This window comes from Tursiops truncatus, chromosome 3 (genome assembly GCF_011762595.2).
Source record: "Tursiops truncatus isolate mTurTru1 chromosome 3, mTurTru1.mat.Y, whole genome shotgun sequence".
NCBI lineage: Eukaryota > Metazoa > Chordata > Mammalia > Artiodactyla > Delphinidae > Tursiops > Tursiops truncatus.
The window spans coordinates 46,095,000-46,109,948 of NC_047036.1; the positions used below are offsets into that span (position 1 = coordinate 46,095,000).

General features: G+C 38.2%; 1 protein-coding gene and 1 long non-coding RNA gene across 5 annotated transcripts in view; one reads left to right on the plus strand and one right to left on the minus strand.

Annotated features, from left to right (window-relative positions):
- Window positions 1-14,949, minus strand: part of PDE4D (phosphodiesterase 4D) — a 1,282,340-nt gene that overhangs the window by 348,110 nt on the left and 919,281 nt on the right. Inside the window, exon 1 of one of the 4 annotated variants that reach the window (XM_033852886.2) lies at window positions 11,128-11,892. The exons of the other annotated variants lie outside the window; for them this stretch is intronic. Within the exon in view, the coding sequence (XP_033708777.1) occupies window positions 11,128-11,216 (89 nt within the window). The 5' untranslated portion in view covers window positions 11,217-11,892. Of the gene's footprint in view, window positions 1-11,127; window positions 11,893-14,949 lie in introns of those variants that run through there. 4 annotated transcript variants of the gene reach the window in all.
- LOC109549118 (uncharacterized) overlaps window positions 14,776-14,949 on the plus strand; it is a 36,384-nt gene continuing 36,210 nt past the window's right edge. Inside the window, exon 1 of the long non-coding RNA XR_002175336.3 lies at window positions 14,776-14,889. This is a non-coding gene — a long non-coding RNA (uncharacterized lncRNA). The remainder of the gene's footprint in view (window positions 14,890-14,949) is intronic.

The following is a 14,949-nucleotide window of genomic DNA, read 5'->3' on the forward strand; positions in this document are numbered from 1 at the left end:
TTCATGGTCACGTTAGTTCTTACAGAGTGTGTTCCTCTAGCCCAGCACAGAGTTCCTCTTTCTCAGGTTCACTCCCAGCCTTTCTTTTTGGAATGTCGCTTACACATTTGTTGCTCTTGGGATGTCTGTCTTTTGCATTAGATTGACTTCACCTACTTAAGAGCTAGAGTGGTCTTCAGGCTTTTCAATGCTGGGTGATGGGTTTGAGCTGACGAACTCCGACGTCTCTTCAGCTTTAACTCTCTGTGCCATGATACGCGGAAAGAGGGCAGAGTGTCCTTACTCTTGTCAGGGGCCTAAAAACATTGGCTGATCGGTTCATTCGTTCAATACATATACATCAAGCATCTACTATATGCCACACACCCTTCGAGGCACTGGCAATGCAGAGGTGGAAAAAAAGACAAAAATTGCTGCCACATGGAGCTTACATTCTAGTATGTATTACTATTAAGTAACATTAATTTTAGTGTTGTCTACGTGCCAGGCATGACCTATGGCTAACACACTTAATCCTCACACCCTCCCATTTAACAGATGAGAAAACTAAGGCAGTCTGAAGTGAAGTAGCTTGACCAATGTCTCGGAGCTGTAAAAGTGTTGACATTTCAACCTCAGCAGTGCAGCTGGAGAGACAACCAGCTCTTAATCACCATACCCGGCACCTTGTCAAGGTGACGCTGTTTTTCTATGTGCAAGTTGCTTATAAGATAATTGTTTATAGGTGAGCTGTATTGTGCTATTCTGTAACCAAGAGTGGTTCCAATGATAACAGTTAACCACTATGTAACTCACAAGAGAAGCATCACAGAATTGGTGAAACCCTAAGGGAAGTGTAGAAAATGCTATTAAAGAGATGGTAGGCAGGCCAACTTTTATGTACATATTTCATTTAAGGGCACACTGGCCCTTTAAAGCAGACATTTTTATTTTCCACTTACAGACTGGGAATCTGCTAATGGAGGTTAGGGAATTACCCAGTTAAGAAAGCAGCAGAGCTGGCATTCAAGCTTGGTCTGTTTGGCTCTAAAGCCAAAGTCTCCCTCCTCTACCCTGCCCCCTAACACAATGTGCAATGGTTGGTAACCATGATGTTATTCTCATAATGACTGCTGTGTTGCCTATAAGGAAACTATTTTACTCATCTTCAATTTAGCTAATATTACTCACGATTTGGAATATCATTAAGAATGATGTTTCTACATTCAAGACAATGCCAATGGAATAAATAGGCATGAGACAGGATGAAGTTGACCTCTGTAGTTCAGAGAATCTTCTGGCTCCTCTGAACAGCTGGCCAAGGAGCAACATTTTGGTAGTAAAATACGACCATGACCAGTGTTTTTGGCCACAGGAAATAGACTAGATGGAAGCTGATGAAGCAAAACTCAGGGAGAGGAGAGAAGCACATGAAATCACTGATTAGTTTCCTTTCTTTTTCCACAAGAAACACATATTTTGATGCGTTCGCTTAACACTACTTTAAGCCAATCTCAATTAGGTTAGAAGACTGTTCAGATATTATTTTTTTAATATATTTTTATACAGCAGGTTCTTATTAGTCATCAATTTTATACACATCAGTGAACACATGGCAATTCCAATCACCCAATTCATCACACCACCACCACCACCCCCTCGCGGCTTTCCCCCCTTGGCGTCCATACGTTTGTTCTCTACATCTGTGTCTCAATTTCTGCCCTGCAAACCAGTTCATTTGTACCATTTTTCTAGGTTCCACATATATGCGTTAATACACGATATTTGTTTTTCTCTTTCTGACTTACACTTACTTCACTCTGTATGACAGTCTCTAGATCCATCCACGTATCAACAAATGACCCAATTTCATTCCTTTTTAAGGCTGAGTAATACTCCATCGGATATATGTACCACATCTTCTTTATCCATTCATCTGTCAATGGGCATTTAGGTTGCTTCCATGACCTGGTTATTGTAAATAGTGCTGCAATGAATATTGGGGTGCATGTGTATTTTTGAATTGTGGTTTTCTCTGGGTATATGCCCAGTAGTGGGATTGCTAAATCATATGGTAATTCTATTTTTAGTTTTTTAAGGAACCTCCATACTGTTCTCCATAGTGGCTGTATCAGTTTACATTCCCACCAACAGTGCAAGAGGGTTCCCTTTTCTCCACACCCTCTCCAGCATTTGTTGTTTGTAGATTTTCTGATGAAGCCCATTCTAACTGGTGTGAGGTGATACCTCATTGTAGTTTTGATTTGCATTTCTCTAATAATTACTGATGTTGAGCATCCTTTCATGTGTTTGTTGGCAATCTGTATGTTTTCTTTGGAGAAATGTCTATTAAGGTCTTCTGCCCATTTTTGGATTGGGTTGTTTCCTTTTCTAATATTGAGCTGCATGACCTGTTTATATATTCTGGAGATTAATCCTTTGTCCATTGATTCATTTGCAAATATTTTCTCCCATTCTGAGGGTTGCCTTTTCGTCTTGTTTACGGTTTACTTTACTGTGCAAAAGACTTTAAGTTTCATTAGGTCCCATTTGTTTATTTTTGTTTTTATTTCCATTACTCTAGGAGGTGGATCAAAAAAAGATCTTGCTGTGATTTATGTCAAAGAGTGTTCTTCCTATGTTTTCCACTAAGAGTTTTATAGTATCCGGTCTTACATTTAGGTCTTTAATACATTTTGAGTTTATTTTTGTGTATGGTGTTACAGAGTGGTCTAATTTCATTCTTTTACATGTAGCTCTCCAGTTTTCCCAGTACCACTTATTGAAGAGACTGTCTTTTCTCCATTGTATATCCTTGCCCCCTTTGTCATAGATTAGTTGAACATAGGTGCTTGGGTTTCCCTCTGGGCTTTCTATCTTGTTCCATTGATCTATGTTTCTGTTTCTGTGCCAGTACCATATTGTCTTGATTACTGTAGCTTTGTAGTATAGTCTGAAGTCAGGGAGTCTGATTTCTCCAGCTTCATTTTTTTCCCTCAAGACTGCTTTGGCTATTTGGGGTCTTTAGTGTCTCCATACAAATTTTAAGATTTTTTGTTCTAGTTCCATAAAAAATGCCATTGGTAATTTTATAGGGATTGCATTGAATCAGTAGATTGCTTTGGGAAGTATAGTCATTTTCACAATATTGATTCTTCCAATCCAAGAACATGGTATATCTCTCCATCTGCTGGTATCACTTTTAATTTCCTTCATCAGTGCCTTATAGTTTTCTACATACAGGACTTTTGTCTCCTTAGGTAGGTATATTCCTAGGTATTTTATTCTTTTTGTTGCAGTGGTAAATGGGAGTGTTTTCTTAATTTCACTTTCAGGTTTTTCATCATTAGTGTATAGGAATGCAAGAGATTTCTGTGCATTAATTTTGTATCCTGAAACTTTACCAAATTCATTGATTAGCTCTCATAGTTTTCTGGTGGCATCTTTAGGATTCTGTATGTATAGAATCATGTCATCTGTAAACAGTGACAGTTTTACTTCTTTTCCAATTTGTATTCCTTTTATTTCTTTTTCTTCTCTGTTTGCCGAGGCTAGGACTTCCAAAACTATGTTGAATAACAATGGTGAGAGTGGACATCCTTGTCTTGTTCCTGATCTTAGAGGAAATGCTTTCAGTTTTTCACCATTGAGAATGATGTTTGCTGTGGGTTTGTTGTATATGGCATTTATTACGTTGAGGTAGGTTCCCTCTATGCCCACTTTCTGGAGAGTGTTTATCATAAATCGGTGTTGAATTTTGTCAAAAGCTTTTTCTGCATCTATTGAGATGATCATATGGTTTTTATTCTTCAGTTTGTTAATATGGTGCATCACATTGATTGATTTGCGTATATTGAAGAATCCTTGCATCCCCTGGGATAAATCCCACCTGATCATGGTGTATGATCCTTTTAATGTGTTGTTGGATTCTGTTTGCTAGTATTTTGTTGAGGATTTTTGCATCTATATTCATCAGTGATATTGGTCTGTAATTTTCCGTTTCATAGTATCTTTGTCTGGTTTTGGTATCAGGGTGATGGTGGCCTCAGAGAATGAGTTTGGGAGTGTTCCTTCCTCTACAATTTTTTGGAAGAGTTTGAGAAGGATGGGCGTTAGCTCTTCTCTAAATGTTTAATTGAATTCACCTGTGAAGCCATCTGGTCCTGGATTTTTGTTTGTTGGAAGATTTTTAATCACACTCTCAATTTCATTACTTGTGATTGTTCTGTTCATATTTTCTATTTCTTCCTGGTTCAGTCTTGGAAGGTTATACCTTTCTAAGAATTTGTCCATTTCTTTCAGGTTGTCCATTTTATTGGCATGGAGTTGCTTGTAGTAGTCTCTTAGGATGCTTTGTATTTCTGCGGTGTCTGTTGTAACTTCTCCTTTTTCATTTCTAATTTTATGGATTTGAGTCCTCTCCCTCTTTTCCTTGATGAGTCTGGCTGATGGTTTATCAATTTTGTTTGTCTTCTCAAGGAACCAGCTTTTAGTTTTATTGATCTTTGCTATTGTTTTCTTTGTTTCTATTTCATTTATTTCTGCTCTGATCTTTATGATTTCTTTCCTTCTGCTAACTTTGGGTTTTGTTTGTTCTTCTTTCTCTAGTTCCTTTAGGTGTAAGGTTAGATTGTTTATTTGAGATTTTTCTTGCTTCTTGAGGTAGGCTTGTATAGCTATAAACTTCTCTCTTAGAACTGCTTTTGCTGCATTCCATAGGTTTTGGATTGTTGTGTTTTCATTGTCATTTGTCTCTAGGTATTTTTTGATTTCCTCTTTGATTTCTTCAGTGATCTCTTGGTTATTTAGTAACGTAGTTTTTAGCCTCCATGTGTTTGTGCTTTCTACGTTTTTTTCCAATGTAATTCATTTCTAATCTCATAGCATTGTGGTCAGAAAATATGCCTGATGTGATTTCTATTTTCTTAAATTTACTGAGGCTTGATTTGTGACTCAAGATGTGATGTTTCCTGGAGAATGTTCCATGTGCACTTGAGAAGAAAGTGTAATCTGCTGTTTTTGGATGGAATGTCCTATAAATATCAATTAAATCTATCTGGTCTATTGTGTCATTTAAAGCTTCTGTTTCCTTATTTATTTTCATTTTGGATGATCTGTCCATTGGTGTAAGTGAGGTGTTAAAGTCCCCCACTATTATTGTGTTACTGTCGACTTCCTCTTTTACAGCTGTTAGCAGTTGCCTCGTGTATTGAGGTGCTCCTATGTTGGGTCCATATATATTTATAATTGTTATATCTTCTTCTTGGATTGATCCCTTAATCATTATGTAGTGTCCTTCCTTGTCTCTTGTAACATTCTTTATTTTAAAGTCTATTTTATCTCATATGAGTATTGCTACTCCACCTTTCTTTTGATTTCCATTTGCATGGAATATCTTTTTCCATCCCCTCACTTTCAGTCTGTATGTGTCCCTAGGTCTGAAGTGGGTCTCTTGTAGACAGCATATATATGGGTCTTGTTTTTGTATCCATTCAGCAAGCCTGTGTCTTTTGGCTGGAGCATTTAATCCATTCACGTTTAAGGTAATTATCTATATGTATGTTCCTATGACCATTTTCTGAATTGTTTTGGGTTGTTTTTGTAGGTCTTTTTCTTCTTTTGTGTGTCCCACTTAGAGAAGTTCCTTTAGCATTTGTTGTAGAGCTGGTTTGGTGGTGCTGAATTCTCTTAGCTTTTGCTTGTCTGTAAAGCTTTGATTTCTCCATCAAATCTGAATGAGATCCTTGCTGGGTAGAGTAATCTTGGTTGTAGGTTCTTCGCTTTCATCACTTTAAGTATATCATGCCACTCCCTTCTGGCTTGTAGCGTTTCTGCTGCGAAGTCAGCTGTTAACCTTATGGGAGTTCCCTTGTATGTTATTTGTCTTTTTTCCCTTGTTGCTTTCAGTAATTTTTCTTTTTCTTTAATTTTTGCCAATTTGATTACTATGTGTCTCGGTGTATTTCTCCTTAGGTTTATCCTGTATGGGACTCGCTGTGCTTCCTGGACTTGGGTGGCTATTTCCTTTTCCATGTCAGGGAAGTTTTCGACTATAATCTCTTCAAATATTTTCTTGGGTCCTTTCTCTCTCTCTTCTCCTTCTGGGACCCCTATAACGTGAATGTTGTGGCATTTAATGTTGTCCCAGAGGTCTCTTAGGCTGTCTTCATTTCTTTTCATTCTTTTTTCTTTTTTCTGTTCTGCAGCAGTGAATTCCACCATTTTGTCTTCCAGGTCACTTATCCGTTCTTCTGCCTCAGTTATTCTGCTATTGATTCCTTCTAGTGTATTTTTCATTTCAGTTATTGTATTGTTCATCTATGTTTGTTTGTTCTTTAATTCTTCTAGGTCTTTGTTAAACATTTCTTGCATCTTCTCGATCTTTGCCTCCATTGTTTTTCCAAGGTCCTGGATCATCTTCACTATCATTATTCTGAATTCTTTTTCTGGAAGGTTGCCTATCTCCACTTCATTTAGTTGTTTTTGTGGGGTTTTATCTTGTCCCTTCATCTGGTACATAGCCCTCTGCTTTTTCATCCTGTCTATCTTTCTGTGAATGTGGTTTTTGTTCCACAGGCTGCAGGATTGTAGTTCTTCTTGCTTTTGCTGCCTGCCTTCTGGTGGATGAGGCTATCTGTTCAGATATTATTTGATAACTTTATATTTTGATCGATCACTAAACCCTGTTCTACACCAAATTTACAAGTGTTCTTTCTTCAGAGGAAGATTCTGAGTTGAGTTAAATGAGGCAATTTAGTCTGTTGGAATGACACCTCTCATTTTGGAACTTCTCCTTGTGTGGTGATGAGAAGATGTGATCAGGAAACGGGAGGTGGCCAAGTGACTAGAAGTCTAGCCTCTAGGACAGCCTGCCAAGGTTCAAACTTGGGCAAGTTTCTGAAACTCTCTCTGCCCAGTTTCCTTATCTGTAAGAAAAAGGCAACGCCAGTCCCCCTTGTGTGGTTGTTTTGTGGGATGAAATAAGATAATGTATGTAGAGCCCTGGGAACACTGTCTGGCACATAATAAGTTCCCAATACAATTTAAAACTTATTACTCTTACTCTGGACTTCTGACCACATGTGTGTTGTGTAGCCTCTGATCCCTGAACCTGCAATTCTTCTCTTATTTGGTGGTAATTATATCCATCCTCTTCACTTACCCTAAAAAATTGAATGAGATGAGCTACGGAACAGATAACTAAAAAGAGCAGTTATTAACATCTGTTACATCTGAAAAGCTTTCCAAAAAATTTTTTTTAATGGCATACAACAGGAGGTGCTAATGTGATACTTAGAAAGTTACATCCTAGCTTACTGATTTGTGGGTGGCGCTCCTTTCTCTTTCTCCTTTCTCTTTCTAAGACTTGGGCTCTAGCCAGCATTTTCTAGTGGGAAAACTGAGGTTTAATTTGACAGCTATTGATGTGCTACACTTCCGTTTCAGTTGGAACAAAGAGTAGCTAAGAGACAGTATTTTCCAATTGTCCCTGCTACTTAACTGCTACTTAAAAATCTCCAGATCAAAGTTGTGGATTTCAGCATAACTGTCCAAGATTTGCACAGGAGGTGATTTAAGTTTATCTAGGGTTGTTTGTTTCTGCAAATAGTCAATAATGTAGTATAATCCATGACGCCTATTAGTGTAAGGGGCAGGAAAACTAGAGCATGCTTTGTTTCTGACCTGTGGGATGTTAGTGAAATCACCTCTACCCCGCACTTCAAGGTACCTTGGATGGTGTTCTCCTCTACTTGTACAATACCCACTCCACAGTCCCCATATAATATGTTCCTCTTAACATTCCTTTTTGAGAAGACAGAAAGCAGAAAGTTTTGTGATTTGTTCTGGTTGGAAGACAAGACCATCTCTAGAAGAGTAACTTGCTATTTCAAGTTTCCTCGACTGTTACTATAACTTTAAACAACAACATTTTTAAAAAACAAAATGTCCTAGTGTTCCCTTGGGGAGTTGTCAGAGCCCACCAATCTGCTAAGTACTAGCTCCTTGTTCGTTCTTCGCTTCCCATATCATTTTCTTCCCAATTTTTTTCAGGTCCTATATTCAAACCTTCAACGTGAGTTCACTCACTGACATTATTTTCTCAGATCTAACATAAGCACATCATTCCCCCGACTCTCTCCTCTAAGACAGACACGAGAGGTGTGGCTCTAAAGTAATGATTGATTCTTATTCCAGGTCCACAGAGGAAAATTAGCCTCCTTAGGATGTAATCCTCTTTCTCTCTCTGTCTGTCTCTGACTCTCTCTGTTTCCGTATCAAGTCAAACTTAGCTTAATAAGCTACATATTAATTATATTTGGCTTTCTCTGTAAGTACATTTTACCAATAAAAGGCAAAAACTCGCCACCGCTGAAAAACGACTTTCAAATCTACTTTAAGCATAACTACCCAAGGTTGTATTTCTCAGGGATCAACACTCATCAAATACATATGATTTACTGTTACTTTAAAAAATCACACTCTTTACAGACTTGGCTTTTCTTCATCCTGAATGCCACCAGGGAGTGAAAACAATGCCAGAGACAAATATTCCAGCTTAAACCCAAGTGTATCACCAGTATCATGTGTAATATCCATTCAATCTTCAAAGAAAAAAATAACACTCTACTAGACACGTGTGGGGATTTTACAAAATACAAAATTATTTTTATTAAAGAAACCAACTTGTAAAGGAGAAACTCAACAAAGAAATTTTGGTTAACACCTAGTTATTTCAGTTGCTTCAATAGTGGAATTATGTGTAAAGCCTCTCAAAGGTCAAGATAAACTTAAGTTACTTCCATGTTTTAAAGATCTGTGTGTGTGTGTGTGTGTGTGTGTGTACACATACATAAATACTTCCATTCATGGTGCATTTGAGGTGGTGTGGCCTGCTAAAAGTTTAAAGCTGTACAATAAGCATCTTTTTTTCATTATCGTCAGTATATTGCTGGGACTGGATGCATACTCTCTTTTTTTTAAGCACTGAGAAATCTCTGAAAATGTGACATGAGAGTGTCCAACTGCTGTACTAGCTCCTTAACCTTCCACTGGACTCCTGGCCTATGATAGGCCCTGATCATATCAGCAAGTTGATTTTACAAATAAAAGGGTGACACCAACTAAGAGAGTGTAGCAAGATGCTTCATCAAACATGCATTAATGGCATTCTCCTCGCATGTAAGGGAGCCTCTGGCCTCAAGGAATTTATAGTCCACAGGGAGAGAGAAAATAGGATCCACAGAACAATGAAGACAGTACATATAAAAAATTAATTATTTTACGGGCAATTAATATTCAAATTAAAAGCAAATATATGAGGGACAAAGTCTCTCAGGTTTCAAAGGAGATTGGCCCATGATGGCTATTCTGGATGTCACTCTCACCTCTTAAACTCATTATGAAAGAAACTTGTTAGAACTACAAACACAGGGCATTTAAATACATAGAAAACTCATCCTTAGACATTCCAGTGTTTGTTGTATTTCTGAAAGGATTAAATTGACCAAGGAAAAGGAAAATATCTTTGGCATACCAAGAAGGCAAATTTCATAATATGTCTACAAATCATACAGTAGAGCTTAAACTCTGCATTTCCTGAGATTTCTGAAATTCTTTAGTCCAACACACTATTGTTTTCACCTTACCCAGCAGTTTGATATTTACATTTAGAAACTTGTTATCAGATCTCAACGATAAGAAGTGTCTAGAAACTACCATCTATTGGAAATATGTACAGTAAAGCTTACAAATCTTTGATGAGCATACATCTTAGCCCATAATAAGCATGAGATGCAAATAATAAACATGAGAAGTGCATTCAGTAGAAAGTAAAGCATAGAGTAGGCATATAATTTCTAATGTTGAAGCAGAGTCTTAACTGTAACAAATTAACATAATTAATAAAAATAAATGGTATTTATTTTGTTTTGAAGTAGAAGTAGATGTACATCTAGTAGTAAGGAAGTACTACTTACACCTTTAACTGCCAACTTTTATTTACCCCTTTCAAAGTTTGCTTATGCATTTTTACTAGGGAATTTTGTAATTTGATTCCTCTGATTCTATAGCTCCCTAAAATATTCCAAGGGTACTATCTTTCACCCTGTCTAAAACAAATAAATAATTCTTGTGAATTATTTTAATCTAAACTTTGAATATTTTCTGTGCGAGTAAATCAGAACACATTTTAATCCAAATTTAACACATACTTTTATAAAGGCTGGTAGTTTCTACATATGTTACATTTGGTCTAAAGAAGGAAGACCTATTCTTGAGATTTTGCAGACAACTTCACCTCCATTTGCTATTGGTGAAATAGCTTGCGGTGCTACAGACTAACCGATCAGAAACAAAAACTGTGTGAAGAATCAATCTTTTTTCTTGTAAATATCTAAAACACTAGAGCAAAGAAGGAAATCAAGGATTTTTCTGTCTTCTGTTTTTCCTAGTTATTTGATCAAAATAAGCTAGCTTGGATGTAAAGCAAAGCTGTAACTGACAATTTATTGAGGTCATGAGGTCAACATTTTTCATATGATTTCTATAGAAATCTTTAGACATAACAGATTAATAACATATATACTTCAATTTCATAGTTTCTATTTCTCCTGGGCAACATTGAAACTCTGAACTACAACCTAGACCACAGAGATAGTTTCCACTTTTCCATGTGAATGTGACCTGAAACACTTATAAACAACACAGCAGTGTTTTGTTGTTGTTGCTTGTTTGCTTGCTGAATCAAACTAGAACCCTTTCCTTACATTTAAAGGGTTAACTGAAGATTAGTATGACCAATTCTGGCTACATTAAGTCCATTTGGCTGGCTAACACACTTCTTTTCCAGATACCAGTCACAGGAATGCTTTTATAAGTTCACCATTTAACTCTCAAAATCAGCTTTTAGAGTTAGTCAATTTCCTTCTACTTCTGTGGGTTCCCAAATACCCCTGACTATGTTAAGGTTCACATCTTCTTAGCTCCTATTCTGTACACTACCAATTCATCCTGCCAATGTAATGTAGTATAGGAAACAGAAATTAAACAGATCAACACAGGGCAAAGACTTGTTTGCAGGGGGCCTAAAGCTACAGAGGCTGATGAAAAAAGAAAACTCTTCCCAGCCACAAAAAGAAAGAGCAATACCTGTAGGACTTTGAGAAACGCAATCTTGATTTGACTCTTGTGGAGGGTCCTGGCACTGTGACTCCCTGAAGATCCCAAACAAAAGCCATGTGTAAAGAAGTTGGCAGGATCGCTGGCAAGTCAGAGTGGATGCAGGGCCCTGGGGCCGGATGGCCCCCGGAGGACCAGGAGGTACTTGTGGCCAAGGGAGGGCATTTCCTCTGTGCGGTGCTCTGTGTTGCCAGGGAGGTGGCGGGTGGCTGAAGCAGGACTGGAAGAGGTGGCTGGGACTTCCTGCTGCATGACACTCGCCCTTTGCGACAGAGCTTGCTTCACTTCGACTTTATCTCGTTAATAACGTGAGAAACGCTCCCTTGCAAATTTGTTTTTAAATATAGCCCTGATTAAACAGCACAGTCACATGCCACTCCTGGAAAGCACAACATGCACTCACACACACACACACACTGTGAAAGGCATGATTGAAGTGTGAAGTTTAAGAAAAAAAAGTAAACAGAGGGCCTTTGTTTAAAAAAAAAAAAAAAGTAAATACATGCCCATGACTGGGAAATTCAACAGAGATTTACTAACTTTCACACAACTAGCCACCAAATATCATTTTCCTTATTTCAACTTCTCTTAGAAACAGGGATGTACATAGTTATTAGCAAACCTCACACAAGGATTTAATGGTCTCGATAGACCCGCGCCTCCTTGCAAGTCAGCTTGAGAAGAAAGCAGGCAGATCACTTTCAGCGCTTTGGGCAGTTTTTCCCTCAAGGAGATCCTGTGTCACCTTGGAAAGTGAGTTATAACGCGTGACTTTGACAACAGAGATCAATTTTCTTGTTCATTTTCTATTCCCTAGAAACATTTCTTAACTGTCTGATAAGTCTCTTAAAACAAACTTCTTTCAAATGAAATAAATGATGGAAGCCACATAGAGCCCTTCACATGTTGTAAGAGTCCAGCACATCTCAGCGAGGCATCTATTTCAAGAGTATGCTTCAGGAGTCAAAGGACCCCAGTGCTGTCATAGGTCCTCACCACCAAGTGCTATTTAATGTTAACAATGTGGCATAATTCCACCAGTCCCCGTCCAAACACTGCCCCGCCTGTGACCTCAACTATAAACCAAGGCAGAGCTCCACTTCTCTGGGATAAGATTAGAGAGGCGTGGAGTGCCCAGCAGTGATTTAACTCCCTCTGGACTGGACAAATATAACCAATAGTTGAGTTTGGTAAGCATCACCACGTCTGCCAAATTTTGAGACCCCCTGTAGCCAAACTATCTCTTCTTATATACCCAAGGGGTCCAAACTATTCCCGTAGTTTCTGTAAAAGCTCAAGTCAGTAAACATGACACTTATTTTCATGACAGCATCCAGCACACCAGGGGTTCCTGAGAACGCTACAGGTTCCGTATCAGCCTCGGGAATGAGTAATAGAAAACGTTTTTACGGTTTCACCTCTGTGTTATCTGACAGATGGGCTAAAAGAGGGTGAGTGATAGCTGACTGAACAGCAGCGACCTTGGAGAAGCCAGAAGTTCAAAGCTAAACACAGCCTCTCCGAATCAACTAGCAATATTTTCATGCTCCACAAACTACACCCTTTTGTATGTGGATCCCCATTTCACAGGAGCAAGATTGGTGGTCAACTTCCTGGTATTCTTTGAAAGGACAGAGAAAATGTCCATACCTACCCCAGCCTGCCCTTCTGGTGTATGAAATTCCACCATTAGCACTTTATTCCCGTATTCTATTTAATTCCCATGTCAGGACGGCTCTTAGGAAGTGCAAACATTCCTGGAAGAGCTGACACAGAGCTGAACAAGTCGGGGTTGAATAGAATGGCTTCATCTGAGACTGAAGCCAGACAGTGGAAGAAAACTGGGAGTCTGGGTGAAGAGGGGGGATGTCTCTGAAAACTGGTAGAGTGGGAGGTGGATTGGCATGAAGGAAGCGGGGGGACACAGAACAAGTAAGAGAATAGGAGGGAAGGTACTGGCGAAGAGTTCCTTCCTTCACCTTCCATGCAATACAAACCTCTCATTTTATCCAGTGGCATTTCAAATTTTGTAGGACAAATAGCATCACTGGTTTTTAAATACGAAAGCTGCAGTCCATATATACAACATTGGAAGCAGAAAAATACTGTTTGCATTGTTAGCCCAAACGCACTTGTCAAGGAAAGACGGACCCTGTCTTCCCAGCCAGGCTAAAGCCAGCAACACGCATTTTGATCGATGCTTGTCTTTGTTCATTCCCATTTACATTTTGAAAAGAGTGTTCTGTTAGTTGATATCTAATTGATGAAGTATAAGGGCATAATAATAATGCACAATGAAGGTATTATAGAATGTCTACCTTCTTCTAAAAGAAATTGAAGGAGATGCAGAGTTGTCTTTTTCATTATTGCCGAAACGTTTCTTCTTTTCCCTCTCTGCTTCTTGAAAGCAGATATCTAGAACAGTTAAGCAAGATCAAAACAATGGAACTATAAATGTGAAATGATGAGCAGAAAAATGGAAACTTTGGTCCTTTTTCCCAATGTGAAATTAGATAAAGATACAAGAAGTATCTGCCAATGTTAATGTTCTTTTCTCCTTAAAAATAATTACTCACCACCTCCATCCCATTTCTTCTGTACAGTTAGGTGACCAGGTCTCAGCAAGGTCACGGAAATAAACTAGTTATTTCTGAGATTAATTATGAGCGAAGTTAAGCCTTGATTTCAAGTATAAACATTAATATTATTTTGAGGGACTGGCTAGTACTTCACAGACATGAGAATTTAGGCAATTGGAAACAATAAGAAAATTAAATAAGATGTTTGCTAGGATGAACCTGTGCTGTCATTTGTATTTCAAACAGCTGGTTATAACTTTCACTTCACATGTACTAAAGGACAGAGAAGGAAATGAAGTAGAATCTTTTAAATGTTTTAATTTGTTATATTAGTAAGCATTTATTTCCCAGAAGTTGTTTTTGGAAAAGCATGATTGAATATCAGGGAGAGATGTTCCCTCAGTTTGTCCCTGAGACAAACTCTTCTTTTACAAGTTGGAAACTAAACTTATATGGCAGAGAAAACCACGTTCTGAAATCTAAACTTTGTGTTCCCCCAACTGTTATTCACATAATTCCTATCCTCTCCAAAATCGCAAGAAAATGCCTGCCTCCTGCCAATAACGTAGATCTTATGTTTTGCAGAGCTCTAAGTAAGACGTTTTTGCCTCTTGAACATTTCTGGGATTTTGGTTCCAAGATTCCAGATGTTAAAATGCAAGTTTGGGGTTTGATGTTTGACACAGAAATTCAGAATTTCCTTTATAGGAGATGGCTACTGTGAATGAAATCTGAAAAATCCCAAATTTAAAAGTAGGAGAATTTAAACATAAGCCACACAAGCATTTATTTACACACCAAGCCACTGTCTGATAGGCGGAAGGAGAAGTTTTGAGCTAAACTTCAGAGAAACAGACAGTTAGATTAATGGGCTTGTGTGATGTTGAAATACATTGCCTCAGGAAACCAGAGCAGGCAGAGATATGGGTGCAGGATAATGCAGTATTTTGAAATAGCTGCTGGTTGCAGACTCAAAGGCAGCAGAAGTTAATGTGGAAGCCAGCAATCGCATTTCGTTTTCATGTTACCAGCTACCTCTGATAAGCATTTCATCATAACAATTCGATTTTCAGGGTGATCCATTGCAAAAGAGTGTGCCGAAAGGAAATTTAACAAGTGGACTTGTGCACTTCTGAAACCTGATTCATTCCATGTAAGTAACTGTGGTTTAAACAAGCCCTCTTATTACATTAATACAGTATCATCATCAACT